We start from the raw sequence: 18,984 nt of genomic DNA, 5'->3' as shown, positions 1-18,984 counted from the left end.
AACAACAATGGAAAGTTTGGGGAGCACGATAATGAAGGTGATAACACTTTAGCAAAGTTCCAGAGAGTAAGAGTTGTTAATTTACGTGCCGCGTACAAATTGTTAAATTTGAAATTGTCCCAAAGTTGGCACAATGAAAATGTTACAAAGTTGGCTGGAGTTTTCTTCAATTTATCATTACACTTTTGGAGTTTACTCGTATGGAACAAAGTAGGACCCTATTCAGGCAACCCTGAGTTTGAAGCACCAATTTGCAAGGAAAATTTTGAACATGAAAATCAGGCTCTTGAAATGGAACTTTGCATTTTCAAAGGGAAGTGAATAAAAGAGGACGAAAATATGACGTGTTTCATTTACGTCATTATGAATACTTGTGGGGGGTACATTAATCTTGTCTTGTTAAAAGTTAAGTTCTCGCAATACCGTCTCATTTGTGACGTGGTAATTATAAATGATAGGTAAGTACCTAAAATTCTTAGATTTTTATTTTTTGATTATGTCATAATCAAATTGGTGACAGAGTACACGAGACAGCGTGTTAGTGACTCCGTAACGTAAACTTTGGGGGATGATCCAGACCATCATTTAAAAAAAAACATGAATATTGTGACGGGAAAATCCACTTGATATTATTTACTTGATTTATTCCACTCAGAATCGTGAGCTGAATCAACCTCCTTAGTATTCGATACGGTGTCACTAACATTCTGTATAAAGCCATCTATAGCTCCGATTTCTTTGTGTGGCACCGTTGTGATTATTTTGTGTAATTTATTTTATTTTGAGTTTTGTTTATTTGTTTTAGTTTTATTTAATTTTTGTTTTGTTTCAAATTTTTGTTCTGTACTTAACTGTTTTGTTTATGGTGTAAAATCAAGTTTTATTTTTTGTGTGCTTACCTCCTTCTCTGGTGTCTTGGAATAGTGGTATAGAAAATGGACCAGTCCCCGCGCCATTGAAAGCAGCTATTGACACTGAATACCTGTTATAAAAAAGTTATTTCAACAAGTCGTTGTCCCACTGCTATCTCCCGGGGCCGGCCGGAAATTAACGGCCTCCGTGGTCCAGTGCTTGAGCGTTGGACTCACGATCCGGAGGTCCCGGGTCCCTAGTTTGGTAAGGACATTACAGGTTGATCACCTGATTGTCCAAAAAGTAAGATGATCCGTGCTTCGGAAGGCACGTTAAGCCGTTGGTCCCGGCCATAACTGATAAGTAAGTAATCGTTACATGAGCCATGTCAGGGGCCTTTGGCGGTTCAATAATAACCCTGACACCAGAATTGGTGAGGTTGGTAATTCACCTCACAACCCACACGATAGAAGAAGGAGACTGCTTTCTCCCTGTTTAGTGACTCTTCCTCAAATCTAGAGTTAATAGGTCCCAGTAAGCGGGTACCACCTGAGGCATGGTCAAACGCAAACCTACTATTTAAAAAAAAAACTCACAAGACTCTACATAGAAGTTTGGACGGTAAATTTTTCATTGTCTAAAAAAAGGTTATTTTAAATAAACTTGTCTCAATTTTTTTTTAAAGTAATTTTGCTTGTTTAATTCATAATTTTCTAAGTGACTTGTGACTTTGCAACGAATATGAATATAAGTTTATACAGAGAAGTAAAATGAATTATAAAATACGTTTCTGAAAGAATAATTCCCTTAATAAAGGCAACAGCGCTGACCCACTTAATAAATGGGTCCCAATAGGGAAACAGGTACTTATAAATTAATATGAGACTTTAATCACAAGGGCAATTCTTAATATTTTTTCATAAAAAGACACCCAAAGGATCATTTTAAGGAAAACAATTTGTAAACGAGATAGAAAATGTATTTACCTTACACCTTTTAGGAGACCCGTGATAATTGTTTCTTGTTTAGAATATAACGAGGTCGTTTTTATTATTTTGTCGCTGGCTTCTTCGGCTTCTGTAAAAAATGAGATATTTTAATACACTTGTAACTCTGAGTGGTATTCATATATTTATACCTACAATTGTATTTCCTGAAACACATGATGTGATGCTCGCTCCGCGTCATACCCGATGCAAAGGCTGTCCATCGTCATTCGGCGAGTGTCATGGGCACTTTTTCCCGGGTGCAGCGGGGGGTGGGGGTTGGGGGGCTGTTTGACTAAGCAGGGATCCCTGCTACAATATTGAATTAAGTATTTTCTGTTTTATTACGCTGAAGTACGGTAGTGAATGTTGGGTATGGCAGAAGAAGCATGAAAGTAGGATCAATGCCGTAGAAATGAGGTCTTTGCGTAGCATCTGCGGTGTGAAGTTGAGTGATAGAGTGAGAAACAGTGTGATAAGACAGAGATGTGGTGTAAAAGACGATATAGTGACTAGGATTGAGAAGGGAATGTTAGGTTGGTTTGGACACGTTGAGCGGATGAAGGATAATAGAATTGCAAAAGCGGTATATAAAGCGAAAGTTGATGGTAGGGCTGGCAGAGGAAGACCGAGAAGGACTTACGATGATCAAATTGGAGATGTCCTTAGAAAAGGTTCAATACGATCTACTCTGAACCGGCGTGCGTGTATGAAGCGATTGATGAATGTGGAGGAAGCAAGAGAAGTGTGTCAGGATCGAAGCAAATGGAATTCTATAGTCTCTGCTTACCCCGGTGGGAAATAGGCGTGAGTTTATGTATGTATGTATGTTCTGTTTTATTTATTATTATTATTATTTGACATATTGTATATTATTTTGTTTTTAAGATGTAAATAAATTTACAAGATTATAATATTTCCACTTGCCTGTATTTTAGGCATCACTTTTCCAAAATTTAGACATCACGTTTCCTTACATTAGGCATTACATTTACTCACGGTCCGCTTTATGCAGCAAGTTCTATAATTTAGTATTATCGCTTCTAAACTCAAGGCATCACATTTCCAAAATTTAGGCAACATGTTTCCATACTTTAGGCATCATGTTTCAAGTACGGTATAGAATAGAAATAGTTTATTACAAAGGCACGCCACACGCAAACATCAATTAAAATGTTCACAAAAAAACAAAGCAAAACGTGTGGTGGACGTCCTTGAGATAAAAAGGCCTCATTTAGCACAAGTCGCGGAGTGAACCACGATGCTGGTATTATGTGTTTCCTTACATGTTTACTTTTTAAGTACACACCTTTGACCCCAGTTAGCTGTGGCACAGCTCTTAACCGGTATCCTATAATCTGGCCATTGTGAGCATCAGCTGGAGGGGGCAACCATCTGGCTCGCAATTCTCCTGGCGAGTCCGTTTGTTCTACCTGCACTCCTACTGGTGGTGACGATGGTGCTAGAGGAAGAAAGATATAAAATTCATCATAATAATCATCATCTCCCTAACGTTATCCCGTTTTTCACAGGGTCAGATTACCTAACCTGACGATTTGACAGGTCCAGTTTTTTACAAAAGCGACTGCCTGTCTGACTTTTCAACCCGCGAAGGGAATACCAGCCAGGTTAGGTCACATACCTCCGAAAATGCATTTCTCGGGAATGTGGGTTTCCTCACGATGTTTTCCTTGAAGGCTGAGCACGTGATAATAATTTATGATCCAAACATGAATTCGAAAACAAATTCGACAATCTTTGGTTTAGGCCTGTGCTGGATTCGAACCTGCGACCTCAAAGCAAGCGCTCTACCAACTGGGCTACCACGGCGCACGCACACACAAGACACCACAATAATACTTGTAATTATTTGGAATTAGTCGAAAATTCAACGAAAATGGTAACATTATATTACTCATTGGTATGAAAAATAGCTGAACGTGTTTAGTAAGAATAAAATATTGAGAGTTATCGAGCCAGAAGAAGCAAGATGATTGGTCACTGAATAAGACACGAATTTATTAAAAACATCATAGAAGGTAAGCTACAAGGAATGAGAGGAAGGGGAAGACCAAGATGAGATTCCATGAAACAGATTAAAGAGAAGGTGAACGTCGCGTCTTATAAGGAAGTGAAAGAATTTGCCTTTGATAAACAAGAATGGAGAATGCTACACCGACAAAAGCGTGGCTGTTAAATTAGTAATGGATGAACTAACACGGCCCAGGAAAATGGGACTGGCCCAGCATATTGTTGCCAAGAGGCACCAATGTTATGACTCGTACAGTAGAAGTAAAAATACATAATTTTAGATGATAATAATGACATACCTTCTTCTGTAGTAATGAATCTGACAGGAGTAGAGTACACACTGAGATCTGCCTGGTTCCCACCAGCCACACGAGCCGTGTAACTGGTCGAAGGTTGCAGGTCATCTACGTCTATGGAATGACGGATCTCTTCTAACCTAAAATAATAACACATTTAAAGAGAGATAGCAGAAGTAGGTAGACAAGGAGTAGAACTGATAAAATGGTGTACTTAAGGAGCTGAAATGATATATTGGTGTACTAATTAAAATACTATTTGTTCTGAAAAGGTATCTTGAAAGGACTGTTGAAAACATTTCATACTTCAGCTATTTTAAAATATCTGCTATACTTCGGATCGTCGATAGTTATTTTTGAGCTGTACAAACAAATGCCAGACGCTACCTGGTGCCACTCGACATAAAAAGACTCGCCGTAGCGGGAATCAACATTCGTGGAGTCGACGATATAAATCGTGGAGAAATACTCAGACCAAAGCCGCTTTTGAAACGACAATTTTTGTGAGCACAATACCGTAATTCCGGTTTGATCTAGGTATATTAATCGTTAACAGAGGTCATCAAAATATCAATATTTTGTGAAAATAGTTTCGAAAAGTATATCACATAATCACAATGATGCTGATTTAGGCAAGGCAACTTGGTTTTTCTACTGATTACCTAGTAATGTTGATACTCCTCGCGGTACTCCAGGATTGCCGCTGAGTGCTGGTTATCTGCAGGTTATAGTACTGAGCCAGGGTCCTGGTCATATCTCTCCAGGACAACCTGACTGAACGACTTTTTATGGAGTCCACTGATAAATCCGTCGGTGGTGATGGTGGCTCTAGAGAAATATAACATTTTGTGAATAAAATTGAAAACGGATAAAGAAAAATGAAAAAAGTAAGTTTTCGCCAGGGCACTTATAAAAGCGTTACCGTTACTCGAACCTCGTTTGAACTATTCTACTGATTTATTGCAATCAATGCCGGCAACTAATCAATTCTTATGAAAAATATTGTCGGAAATGTGGAAGTTATAACTGAGTTTTTACATACAAATACAAATCTGCGTTTCTCCCTTGACTTATTCTTGGTATTGATTTGCTCGACTGAGCAAATCTTTTTTTTTTTCGTTTTGCTTTTCGTCCCGAGAATGTCCTAAGAGTTAGTCAACTCTTAGGACATTCTCGAACACTAACTGAACGATTATTCATTAACTGAACGATTTCTATGTTCACTTATGTTTACTCACACACAAACACTACTGGACACACTACTGTTGTTTGTCTACTGGACTGTGTTGTGTCACAGTCCAGTAGAGAGGTCTAAATTACATAAGTCCACGACTATAAATATATCAATTGGAGTTGTCAGAGATACATCCATTGCAAGATGAACTAAGTACCCACACGACACCGAGCTTTCTGTTAGACCAACGTAATCGGTGGAGAGCTGTATCGTCTGTAATGGTCGAAAGCTGCACTTAAGATAAATTAATATTTCATTGGAGCAAGTCCGGTACCGGTATCCAAATGACAGTCTGTGAAATATAATGCTACAGCCTTACCTAGTATAGTGAGATGAACACTGTAAACATCAGCTCCAAACGGATTACCAGCTCTGCACTGGTATAAAGCACCGTCACTTGTTTCCGTCTGTAGCAACTCCAGGATACTCGTCAGTCCATCTTCTGACTTCACCTCTGATATTTTCACCCTAATGAAATTGAAATCTTGGTTTAAACTTTCGATTCGGCCTTTAAGGTATTTTTTGGACACATTGTGAGGTACGCCGGAAAGCACAGGACCGGAAAGGATGGCGTGAAAGAGATGAGGCCTATTAGAGAAGAATTAAACGAACCAATTGCGTTGAAGGAAATAAAGCAGCATCGTAGTTTAATGCCGATAACACACTCATAGATATAAGTTTTGACCAAATAATATATGCCATCTAATGGCGCGTACAGATTACTGAAACTATGCAATGAAACTAGACAAAAAAAAATCTGTGACAGGTAGGTACCTGCCTTTGAAAATAGTCAATGACCTGTTCAAGTAACTAAGTCGTAATCAATTAATCTAATAGGCATACAGGCTTTTCATACCTCTGAGTCAAAGGGTTAATAGGTTTTCCGTTTCTAGTCCACATGATTCTTATAGGGTCGTCGCCCTTTGCTTGGCACTCTACAGAAACATGTTGTCCTAATTTTGCTGTAAGGTTTCTTGATACTAAGTCGAATGTTACTGGTTCTGTAAACAAAAATTATTAATTAATTTATAGGTGTTTAACTCAATTTCTTCGAGGCACAAAAAATAAAACTATTCGTACTGAGCAGTGGTATGAAATTTCAGAAAGCTCAGGTGAGAATATCGAAGCGTTTTATATGATTTTTATTAAAATTATGATGTCAATTATTTTATATTTCTAATTAGAGCCATCTAAAAGCAAAAAAAATCGTCACTAAATTAGAGGCACTAAGATGAATTTTAAGTTATCATAATCTCTGAAATTTGTGATCAACCAGCAATATCTGAACAAAACTGGGAATCACAAAGTGACTTTTGGGATACGTCCTACCCGGGACCTTCAGAGCTCGCAGAGGCCGTTCGGTCTTGGCAGTGAACTTACTATTAACAGAGATCCAAATGGTCTTGCTGAGTGCTTCACCAACACCGTTCTCGACATGACAAGTGTACAGTCCACCATCAGACAAGGCTACCGAGTCAAATATTAAGGAGCCATTTGACAGACTCAGGACACCACCACCTGCTACTTCTAGTACTGGACGCCATGTTTCTGATACCACTGAAAAGAAAAAGAATTGATCAATGAGTCATGCAGTCCCTTTTTACAAGAAGTCCCATATTAGAACATCTAAAATTTAAGCTCTCAAACTTTACAACTCTTTTTAACATACATACATATATATAAGAAGTGCTAATAAGAGTAAGAGAAAAGAGGAAAATGTCGAGAGTTATTAAGGACAGAAGAGGCAAGATGATTGGCCATTTAATAAGACACGACGAATTCATTAAAAAGGAAGCTGCAAAGAAGGCAAGGAAGAGGAAAGCTGTAAGCTAATGATGTAATTAACGGAATTAATTGATTTGATTATAACAATGCAAAGACTATTGATAAATACTACATGATCTGACATACCAGTATACCTAATCTGTAACAATATTTGCATGCTATTGTTGATAACTGATAAAGCGGAACTTTTATATACATCCATCTATTAATGAACCCTTTTCAAAGGCAAATAAAGAGTATTTCTATTCCTATTTATACACCTCTGCCTACCCCCTCGAAGATACAGGCGTAATGCAAACAATATAAAATAACTCACCATCTTTTTTTAGCCAATGAGTCTGAGGCTGTGGATAACCATTAGCACTACAAGATATGTGACCGTTTCTGCCTAAAAGCAGCGAAGTATTCTGAGGCTCTTCACTCCATTTTGGGGCAACTGAAACACATTATCAATTAAAACTTGCTTGCCGATTTTGACGTCAGGATGACCGGTGTATGAGACTTGACATTTAGCGTGTCTGTCAGAATCTTAAGTTAAAATAGTGATCACATTTAAAACATTTAAAACGAAAAATAATACTAAATATGTCATCGATTTGGATTTAAGTACATTACAGAAGAAGTTAAAATAAATAAATAAACGGAGTGAAGATACCTAAAATAAGAGTAAGAAATATTTCAAGTCGTACCAAAAATAAGAGCGAGGTAGAATTAAAATGAAGATATAAAATAATTTCGAGAGAACACAACACCATGATGGAGGAAAATTCTTGCTCAAAAATGTTTCTTTAGAGAGCATTTTCTGAAATTTTAAAAGCACTCTGGTTATTTCTTAATATTAATTTTGATGTCTTAGTACTCAAAGTAAATTAACGGAAAGAGGAATATTTTACGAGCAGTAAAATTCTGTGTAAATTAAAAAGAAACTGTAATTTAATTAGATAATGAATATTGTTAACAAGGTTATGTACGTAAAATGATACACAATATTAGTGAAAATTACGTGTAAAGCAGTATACTCAACACCCCTTGTTAGCTTCTTCTTCTTTGCGAGTCGATGGCGATCGAAGCTAAATTTCCTTGTTAGCTAATGATACATCAATATCTACGGTCACGAGCATTAACATATATACACTTTGGTACCATGTCACATTAACTTTTTTGACAAATTGAACTGTAAGTCTCACTTAATGTCAAATATGTTTGTGCGACAGAGTCCTAAAGTGGGTACATTATATTACTCATGACTGTACATAATATAAAATAATGTCAGTAAGTACTAGTAGTACTAGTAGAAATAGTAGTAGTAGTATTTTCTCGCTTATGTCTATAACAATTGAGTATTTATTGACTGGTTCAAAGATAAATTATAAAAAGCTAACCTAGAAATAGATGCCAGTGTAAGATGATCAAAAATCAATCTCATTTTACTTTGCGACTTATTTTCGAATTTTATTTATGAAATAAGTAACAATGAGTAGGACGTTTGACTGTTTGTTGATGACGTCACAGGAAAGTACTTTCATATAAACTCCAAAGAAAACTTTCGTTTTGACGTTTCGTAAAAAGTATCTTATTTGACTAGATTGTCAAGTAGCCTATTTATTAAAATTGGGTAGTTTCCTGGATCAATGAGAAATTATGAAATTCTGATTACTTAATAAAGACAAATCGAAAAATGTCAAAAGACATTTTCTTTTTCTATTTAACTTATTTATGAATTTTAATAATGAAAAATGTAATAATAAATACCACATTTTGTCACGTTTTTCTATGACGTCACAGGTTGTTTTTTCATACGAATTCCAACGAATTCCATAGTCATTTTGTGGTTTGACGTTTAATAAAAAGTAACTGATTTGCCTTTTTGGAAACTACCCTACTGTATGCGGTTTTGACTGTGTGAAATTTTGTCTAAAAATACTGTGGGATAAAACAAAAAAACTCCAAATCGCTACTACTTAAGGTAATAAAAATTTAACAATAGAGACCAATGTGCGTGGACTTAGGTTTCTTGAGCCTTCAAACATGGCGGTTGTTAGTGATGTTGAAGTAATTATATCAAGATATGGTCATTTTTATCAAAACAAGTGTGACTTTTGTAATGTTTAGTTTTATGTGCTAAATACACTGTTTATTTCACGAAAACATTAGAAACAGTGTCGATTGTTTGTTTACCAGAAGATTCAATCTTAAAAAAGGTTGTGTGAGTACTAAAATTACCTTTAATGTACAAGTTAACTGTCCTGTTCACTTTGGCGACGTGGTTAGCTGCCACACAAGTGTACGTTCCACAATGTTCCAAGGAGACATTCTTGATAATAAGCACACTAAACACCTCCAAGCTACGCTCGGCAATCTGCAAAATACCACAAAATATATACACCATAAGATATTCAAAGCGTAAGATATTGGAATAACGAAATTATAATCCACGAGCGGAAAGGATTATGCAAAGGAGGATGCTCCCAAAACACCTATTAAGTATTTAAGGATAACTGGAACGAATCCCCATTCGGGTTTCGCTAATTCGGGAGGATTTTGTAAAGCCTAATTACACAAGACTTTACGACTAAATCTTTGTGTTCATTACTACATGGGATCGAGAAACTGAAGTGGAATTGTGATTTCTGAGTGAGCCCGCGAAACTTCTTGCATTAAGTAAATTAAAGGGTGAACTCTCGCTTAAACTTAAAAGATTTGTATGCGTTTTGTTCTCTGAAGATAATTTTACAGAACCCGCTGCTCTAGATTTAAATTTAAATTAATTAGAATCTATATTGAAGACTGAAATTTACCTCTCTATTTTCAGTTTCGTATTGTTAGATAGAACAGAATAGTTCGGACTAATCTCACTAACATCGATATGCTAATGAACATCACAACAATGGTTTCTGTACTTTCACAGAACTAACTCGTGCCGTACATTGATGTGTTATTTATCTATTTTGAAATATAGTCATTAATTGTACTGAACTAGAGTTTATGCTTAATAATATTAATGTAGGTGTAGGTATCATAAATACAAACACACCCTATTTATAAATGAGAAGAAATTATAGAAGATTAATATTCAAAAGCAATAAATAGCCTACTTGTATAAATGATTATGTATCTAAATTGTCATTGTTGCCGATTTCTATACACACCGTATAATTTAATTTTAAGTTATACCTGTCATTTTCTTATCCGCCGAAAAGGAAAGGGACGGGTAATCGACAGTTATGGAACACAAGTCAATTTTATACTAAAAAACAAACTTCTCAAAATTTTACATTAGCCAATAGGCCGACAAAATTAAGTTGATAGCACACGTCAAACGCACATATCAGTGAGATGCCTATTTGAGTCGCCAGGGTTATTTCATTGATTCATTCAATCATTTTTAAATTAACATCTGTTTATTATCTGTCCCTTTCCTTTTCGGCGGATAAGAAAATGACAGGTATAACTTAAACTTGAATTAAGAGGTGTCTGCAGGAATCGGGGTCATTATCGTCACTGGAGAGGCAAGAAAAGTTACATAAGCGCCAAAATATTCCTAAATGGCAGTCTATGTGATATCGCTGGACATAGAAAATTGAAAAAGCAATGTAACCTTTCGTTGATGTCATCTAAATTGGACAAATGGGTAAAAAGTCATGACAAGAAACGAAAAAGCCTTTCGCAATTTTGCCTTTCTAATGATAATAATATGTTCAAATTATTCACACAAATTAAAATGATCACCTTCAAATGCGTCGGTATTTTCTTGCCGTCTTTCAACCAGGAATAATACACTGGTGAATCTCCCGTCTTGAGGTTGCAATGTATTTGAACAATTTGACCTTCCTGCAGGTCTGAGGGTAGTAATATTTCCTCCAATTGTGGCGGTTCTACCACGTGCAACTCGAAAGACCTTTTTGCCATTTCACCAGTAGGACTTCTTACGACACAGGCATAATTTGAACCGCTGTCGGCTTTCGAAACTTTGCCTATAGTAAGAACACCGTTATTACTGACTGTTGCTAATTCCCTTTTTTCTCTTAACTTAGGTTTACGGCCGTATATTTCTATGCTAAACGATGTGTTGTTAATTGATTTTTTATATCTATTCGTCTGTTGGACGTCTGAACCGATTTCTTTGCCTCTGTATTCCCATGTTATGTCTCTGAAAAGAAATATACTCATTAGAATATTTTGGAAATAATACGATTAAAATTAAATTATATTTTAGGTGGGGTTTTTATTCATATCTATATTATCAACTTGCTAAACGCCATTTCCTTTAAAACTCGTTCATTGTCAGCATTGGTATCAATACCAAAGTTAGGTAAGATAAAATTGTATTGTAGTTTTATAGTGAAAACAGCGCCTTTTTGAAAATTCACATTCGGATACGATTTTCTTCAACAAAATCTCGATTTCTATGAATCAATTTCATTCCGGGTAAAATAAAATAGAAACAATTTTTTATCTGAATTGAAACTAGCTAGCTAGTCTATTGCGAGACTTTGTTAACAAAAATCATATTCGAATGTTCAAAAAGGAGATTACAAAGTTTTTTCACTGTAAGGCGACAATGGAAAACGAGATATTATTACATGCATAACATAAACAGCCTATATACGTCTCACTGCTGAAAATTTGGTGGGTATCTGTTGCACTAGGTGATGGGTGAGTAAGATTTGATGTGTTTGCGTTTGTAAAGTTGGTGCAGATATGTATGTATGTATGGATTGTATGGTGTGTGTTTACTACGAACACTAAGTTCACAAACTCTACATGTTAGCAAAATATGGGGCTTAGCCGTTTCGTTACTTCAAAAACAGAATGGCAATGAATATTCACCAATTTTTTACCATCACGCTCATGGTGGATATTCATAAAAAAAAATAATGAACAGAAACGGACATCAACGTAGTAGACATTATTTAATCACTTTTCTCTAAGCTATAAGAAAAACAAGTTATTCAGAAAGACTTCAAACTGTCAAAAGGAAAAAAAACAACAGTAATTGAAAACGACAAACGGGAAAAAAACATCAATTTACACGTCTTTTGAGTAAATGTCTCTAAAAGCGTTGTAAATACAATCTTGCCTTTAATCTTTTTGAAGGAAAATCCGTATTTGATATTCAAATAAAATGTGTTCATTGTTCTTTAGAGAGTTGTAGTATCGTGGAGTAATCACTCTGTAATTTTTCAAATGATTGTAAACAAATCATCATCTCCCTGACATCATTCCGTTTCTCACAGAGTCCGCTTACCCAACCTGAAGATTTGACAGGTCCGGTTTTTTACAGAAGCGACTGCCAGACTGACCAACCAGTTTGGCAACCTTGATTTCACAAGTGGCACAGAGAAAATCTACAATTTCGACTTCACTGTAAAATTACCATTCGCTAATTGACCAAACAAATGGAAGCGATAAATAAGTGGAAGTATCACTAGGAAAGCGTTATTTTGAATTCTTCTGGCTTCGTCAGTACGTCAATGCGTCTATCACAATCCCACTGGACTCATTTTCCTAGTCGTTAAGCTAAGTGAGCCCGGCCTTTGGCAAAGAATATACAATAGTAGTACCTACATATAGAAGCGACACTGCGGCCAAGTAGTTAATGCGATTTGCGGGAAATCTACAATAAGTCGCTTCAAAAAAAGAGGACACTCCGCCCCGCGCTGATACGAGCTTGGAGCGAATCTGATTTACTTTTTTCGACGTGACTCAAACCAGATTAATGACAGATTATTGTGCATTTTCCTCAGATGATATTAACTACTTGGCTGGCAATTCTTGATTTAGCGACGTCCACTTTAGTTTATGTAAGCCGTACTCGTCTCGTTCGCACACAGGGACTAATAACACACAACACACACAGTGAGATTGAGATTTTTGTATGAAGTGTCCAGGCTTTACATAGATAAATTAGTGCGGGCTGGAGAGTGTATGTACTTACACATGGACACTAGGGTTGTGCCAAACTTCAGATTTAAAACAATACATAAAAACTCTTTTACCTATGTTGACGAATAAATGAATTTAATTTTGAAAATGAATTTGAATTTTGTACCAATATTTTGTAATAATAAAATAAAATGTAATTCTTATATGATCTGTGGTAATTCTTACCTGATCGGGTATCCATAATAAGGACATCGAAATGTGACACTCTGACCGCTTTGGACCTTAAACGGAGGAAGAGTGCGAATATAGGGAGGGCCTGTGGAAAAAAAGAATTTTGTTGAGCTTTGCTAAATAATAGGATGATAATGATGAAAATATAGGTATCACACACAAAAATAATACAAATAAAATAAACCTATTGTAATTTAAATATCAAGAAATCATTTTAAAAAAATCGTAATAATAACAATATAATAAATATAAACAAAATTACAATTAAAATTAATTAAAATTATTATTCTCAAGTCTTATCACTCTAAAATGTATCCTACAGTTATTTTCTCAAACCCCTGCACTATAAGTTGAGCCTATATTTTTGTCCACTAGTGGTATTACATACCTGGTATTAAATGTGTTCCTCTAGTAATTAAATATTATAATTGTTTACTTACCTGACATTCGCATACAATGATATTGTTTATGAATAAATTATGAATAACTTGTAATGTATACAAAGATGTGTTGCTATTGCAGTTTCTTGTCATTTCTTAGCCATAACACCTTGCGAAATGACGTAAATTAAAAAATGTTACATTGACCTTCAACAAGTTATCCATGAAAATTACGTTGAATAAATGATTCTGATTTCTGAGTGTATAAAATACATATTATTAAGTATAGAAATAATATTTAACTTGTATCAGATGGAAGTAAAAATTTGATTACACGAAACGACATCATATCGACAACGACGCAACGTCGTGGCACAACGTATCGACGTTGAGAGAATCGTGAATCACGAGGAATTCATTATAGTCATTCCCCATACATTTATTACCATACATTTATTTTGCATATTTTCTTTTAGCGAGTTTTAAGTCGGTTTTTATTATGTTATTCACCAAGATTGTCGAGTCATTCCTAACACAAGTACTATTGTTACTTACTGGGAAGTCTCGTCAACGAACTTTGTCATGCTTTTTTATGAATAAACAATTTATGTGTGTGTAACTGTACCATATCTGTCCTTTTGAGAACCTGTCTGTATGAGAATAAGAGTCAATTTCCTTTTATCAAACTCAAAGATATTGTTTTGTCTAACGTCTCATCCGCTAAAACTACTGCGGCTTCTCACAACATGTAAGGCGAGGAAAAATAACTGCAAAAAACCTCTGCTTAGGATAGATGATCTTATTAAAAAAATAAAAATCGTATCATAATTCCTAACAACACTTACCATACACGTTTACCCTGTCGTGATGAGACACGGTATTCTCTCCATGATGAGCAGAGCATGAGAACAGTCCCCCATCATCAACTCTAACATGTGATATGTTTAGCTGAGTCGTGACTCCACCATCAGCTGCCATGGTTTGCCCGATGGCGTACCTGGCATGAACAAAACCTGCCATTGATAACACTGACATCCTATAGACGATAATAATAATAGTCTGCAATAGTCCTACACGAACCGGGGATTGTCTTTATGTGTCCCATACAGCGTTGCCACATATTTTTTTTTGCCAAGTCGGGATTTTGGAACTTTTTGAGTGAAAAAAGCGGGATTCTTTCGTCGAAAGCGGCACATAGTAAAAAACGTATATAATAAAAAGTTTTTGAATATTTATCTTTTAATTTGAGTTCAAATTACCTTTACGTGACAATAGATAGCAAAAATATCCATAGAAAATGTATTTTAATAAAAATATTTTTAATCAGATTTACCCGACCGCCGGCAAGACGGCCAGTCCACACTTGTCTGTGTCATCCGCCCGCGCTTTCTCAGTACGTTGCACACACGGTCGAGTTATTCCCGGAAAGTGGGACTGAGCCTGTCCCGTGCGGGACGTTAAATTTTGATTTTAAAATCGGAACGTCCCGCCAAAATCGGGACGTCTGGCAACGCTGGTCCCATAGTGCATATAGGAATAATCGCCGGTTGGTGTCACACCAAATTTAGATTAAGTTGTCTTAACTAAAATAAACATGCGTATAACGTGTGTATAAGTATTTAAGACACAAGCAAAATTGAATCAAATTACCAAATTATTCGAATCAACTTTGATTGGCTCTCAATACACATACACGTTCACCGTTAATTTATGTTAAGTCCGTGAAAGTGTTAAATTAACCTGTACTAAATGTTCTCAGCTCTTACCTAGAATCTGTGTTAGAAGAAATGACCAGGCCGTCTCTTTCCCATATAAACCTGGCTGGATGTGGCCCATTTACGGTGCAGTGAAGACTTACCTGCAAAATATTACAAATTAGCCACAAAGAAGTGTTTACGTGATAAGAATCTTAGCTTTTACGAGCAAACAGGAGACACTCGTAAAGAATTGCAATCAAAGTCATATAACCATGTCGCTGGTTACGTCGCTAAAAATGTAGGTATATTGATATGGCTTCGTTGCCACAGCGCAGCGTCGCCAATATTAATTTAATGTGTGTATATTTTAATGTTGTAAATGTATATTTGTGTCGTAGATTTTACCTAAATAAACTTTTTTATTGTTATTTATTATTATTGAGTTGCCTGCCCGACATCACATTTACAATATGAATTGTTTTTCATCGTCGGCGACATGGCCATAGCAACACAGTGAGTTTTGGCCCTAAGTGTAGGATGCAACTTTTGTTTTATTGTCAGTTATTTCTATTGGTTACTTGTGTGTATGAAACAAATTCTATTCCCTGAAGGAAAATGAAATTTTAATTCAAAAATCAGCTGGGTAGAATGACAGTATTTTAAAATAATAACTGCACACCCAGGCGAAAACAAAACGAAAATGCAAATCCGAGAATCATAAACGTCATAAATATAAATTGCTCCGTTTGGACAATAAAAAAAAATAAAGCAATTCCTTCATGTATATACGTAACAAACAAAAAAGAACCAATTTATGTACAATCAAGTGAACAATTTGAAAACTGATGACCAATCTTTGTAGCGAAACCGTGCAGCATAATTACATTTGGCATTCATGGAACCATTCGTATTATGAGGGCAATAAAACCGAGTATTGTCCGGATTTAAAATGACATTTCCAATACGAGAACCGACATAAATTTCTGAGGTCTGTGCTCGGTGCAAATGGAATTCATTGCATTTTGCTTTATAAGATTCATTGTCGGAAATCAGAAGTGTTTTCCACGGATATAAGAAATGCATATTTACTGAGAACTTTGCATTTAATTTATTGAAATTGAAAAACGTATTGGATTGATTTTCTCTTCTCATTTATTTATTGCATGATGACGACATCACCACTACCGAACCGAACTGAAGCAGCGTGGTGGTGTATCTCCCGTAACCCCTCCAATTTATTGGGGGAAGACATGTGCCTAGCAGGAGAAGGTATAATTATAATATGCTATTTATTATATAATAATAATGAAGACATAGTTCTGATACGAGAAACTTATTAACTATCCGAAATCGATGCCGATGTTACGAGATATAATAGCTTTGAGCCAGCCAAATACACCCACACGTCGAAGCCCACACGTCACTACCGCAGTCGTAACACACGTAGCATCGTGCTACGTAGAATACAACAACGTTACAAACCGTAGCATCTTGCTACGTGAGCATGTTGTGTTGTGGTACTTGAGAAAGCAATAAATTACGTTTGTGTTGTAGAGGTAGAAATTGGTCGAGTGATTTAGCTGTCAAACTTTATTTAAACAATTATTTATACAATGGGTTAGAACTAGATCTTTATCGTCCTGCACGGTCTACATGGTTACACTATCGCGCGTGGCGCGATGTAAATCGCGAGTACTAGGACCAATACAAATACGAAGATAATATTCATTAGCATGAGCCGTGAGGATCTCCCGGGAGTCATTTCCCTGAGGCTTTGATTTTAGCTTCTCATGATTAGCACATAGATAGATAGAATCCACTGATAGATGTACACTTTATCTACTCGTAATGGAGCTAATTTGATTAAATATTGTTAGGGCCCTATCTCAATAGGACACCATGGTAGCGTCATCATTAATGCACCATCACAAATTATATATACCTTATTGCACTTAACAACTAGTTAAATCACAAACATGAAATTGGCGTTTACAAGGGAGCACTTATCTCTAAGAGAGATCTCTTCCAGCATTGATTGAATAACTTCTCGCTGGTGGCGCGACAAAGCTGTCCTAATTAAAACACATAATAACGGGTTCTTACCGCGTTTAAATCAGGGATATGAGACTCCCGATATTTCGACACTTGCAAGTGCCATGATCACAGGCTGTGTTATAATGTGTTTTAATTATGATAATAACCGCGTAAACCTAAAACAATGTTTAAATATGTCCTAGTCAGATAGGGTCTTTAAAATTAATCCATACTTACATCAACGCCAGGCATCACTGTGGTATCACTGAAATGCTGAGTTATAACCATCTGTAAGTTTCTTCTTACTCTCCTTAGTGTATGAAAATCTGAAAGCATTGTCATAAAACATTCCACAGATATTTTCTTGTTATTTTTTCCACTTAATTTTATGCTCCTAATCTTTCTTCTGCACAAAACAGGGACACAAAACGGAGATACACAAATTAGCAGAATTTTGTAGAAAGCCATACTAAGCATGCATTTTTTTAGTCATTTAGAAGAAAAATAAACGATCAACGTAGAATTTTTCATCACAAACTGTATTTAAAAAAATATAATATATTTAACAAAATCGCGAAAATAAAAAAAAACACTTTATATTAATTCAGAATCACGATCTTAATCACCTTTCGCGATTTTCAGAACGTTGCCACTAATACCCTGTAGGTAGATAATATCGGTTTCTTGGGCATAGTAGTTGGGAATCCTTGAAAATTTCAGAGTAAAATATATATTGTATACTTTCTTATCATTTCAGAGATTTCTCAGTCTCCGACTCTTTATAATACAGACTACAGGCTCATCTACATATAGAAAATTAATCTGGTATACTTACCCTTATAAACACCATTTTCCCATCTCGCGATTTTGAAGTCTCCATCATTGCTTTCTAACCTGTAAACAATTGACGGTTCAATCATTGTATAATTCAATTTAATATACATTCAATCACGGATAAATCAATTATAGTTACATTCGTTTCAATCAGAAATAATTTTGTGTTCAATCAAATATTTAATCAACGTATTTTATTGCTTTTTGCACTTGGTAATTAGGTCGACTGTGGAATATATTCTATAATTAAAATTGAAGAATTGCATGATGCCAAGTTCTGCAAAATTGTTCAGCATCTTCATCAAACAATTCATGCGGGTATAAAGACGGGACGATTTTTTTTATGCACAGGACCGCGAAAAATGGAAGGGGAAGAGGAGGCCTTTGGCCAGCAGTGGGATCTTGTAGGCTAGATTATATATACGCATACAAATGTTTTGCTACGTTTTACAGACCACATGATGGTGGTCACTACTCTTTTATCGTTCTGAATTTGAGAGTTTCTCAAAGTTATACCGATCGCATCAGAAACAAGTTGTCTATGAGCAGTTGCGGCTCTGCCCACTCCATTAGGTATTACGGCGTGAGTTTCTATCGGCACGTACTATAATTTTAATTCCCGAACGCCACGTATACAATTCAGTAAATTGTTATCCGGAAAACACGGTAATATTTTCCGCATTTCTCATCCAAATTAATAGGTCTTTAACTTCAAAGAGAATTGCACTGGAAGCCAAA

General features: G+C 35.8%; 1 protein-coding gene across 1 annotated transcript in view; it reads right to left on the bottom strand.

Annotated features, from left to right (window-relative positions):
- Nucleotides 1-18,284, bottom strand: part of LOC126377323 (Down syndrome cell adhesion molecule-like protein Dscam2) — a 50,719-nt gene extending 32,435 nt beyond the window's left edge. The window contains exons 1-16 of the mRNA XM_050025000.1: nucleotides 18,248-18,284; nucleotides 17,650-17,738; nucleotides 15,448-15,539; nucleotides 14,527-14,678; nucleotides 13,296-13,386; nucleotides 10,914-11,334; nucleotides 9,408-9,543; nucleotides 7,501-7,620; nucleotides 6,780-6,956; nucleotides 6,256-6,400; nucleotides 5,719-5,867; nucleotides 4,828-4,993; nucleotides 4,169-4,305; nucleotides 3,148-3,300; nucleotides 1,839-1,929; nucleotides 900-982 (exon numbers count right to left, since the gene is read on the bottom strand). Coding sequence (XP_049880957.1) covers nucleotides 900-982; nucleotides 1,839-1,929; nucleotides 3,148-3,300; nucleotides 4,169-4,305; nucleotides 4,828-4,993; nucleotides 5,719-5,867; nucleotides 6,256-6,400; nucleotides 6,780-6,956; nucleotides 7,501-7,620; nucleotides 9,408-9,543; nucleotides 10,914-11,334; nucleotides 13,296-13,386; nucleotides 14,527-14,678; nucleotides 15,448-15,539; nucleotides 17,650-17,700 — 2,164 coding nt within the window. The 5' untranslated portion in view covers nucleotides 17,701-17,738; nucleotides 18,248-18,284. The remainder of the gene's footprint in view (nucleotides 1-899; nucleotides 983-1,838; nucleotides 1,930-3,147; nucleotides 3,301-4,168; nucleotides 4,306-4,827; nucleotides 4,994-5,718; nucleotides 5,868-6,255; nucleotides 6,401-6,779; nucleotides 6,957-7,500; nucleotides 7,621-9,407; nucleotides 9,544-10,913; nucleotides 11,335-13,295; nucleotides 13,387-14,526; nucleotides 14,679-15,447; nucleotides 15,540-17,649; nucleotides 17,739-18,247) is intronic.
- Nucleotides 18,285-18,984: the final 700 nt, after the last annotated feature.

Source organism: Pectinophora gossypiella, chromosome 23 (genome assembly GCF_024362695.1).
Source record: "Pectinophora gossypiella chromosome 23, ilPecGoss1.1, whole genome shotgun sequence".
Taxonomy (NCBI): domain Eukaryota; kingdom Metazoa; phylum Arthropoda; class Insecta; order Lepidoptera; family Gelechiidae; genus Pectinophora; species Pectinophora gossypiella.
This window is presented reverse-complemented; position numbering and strand designations above follow the sequence as displayed.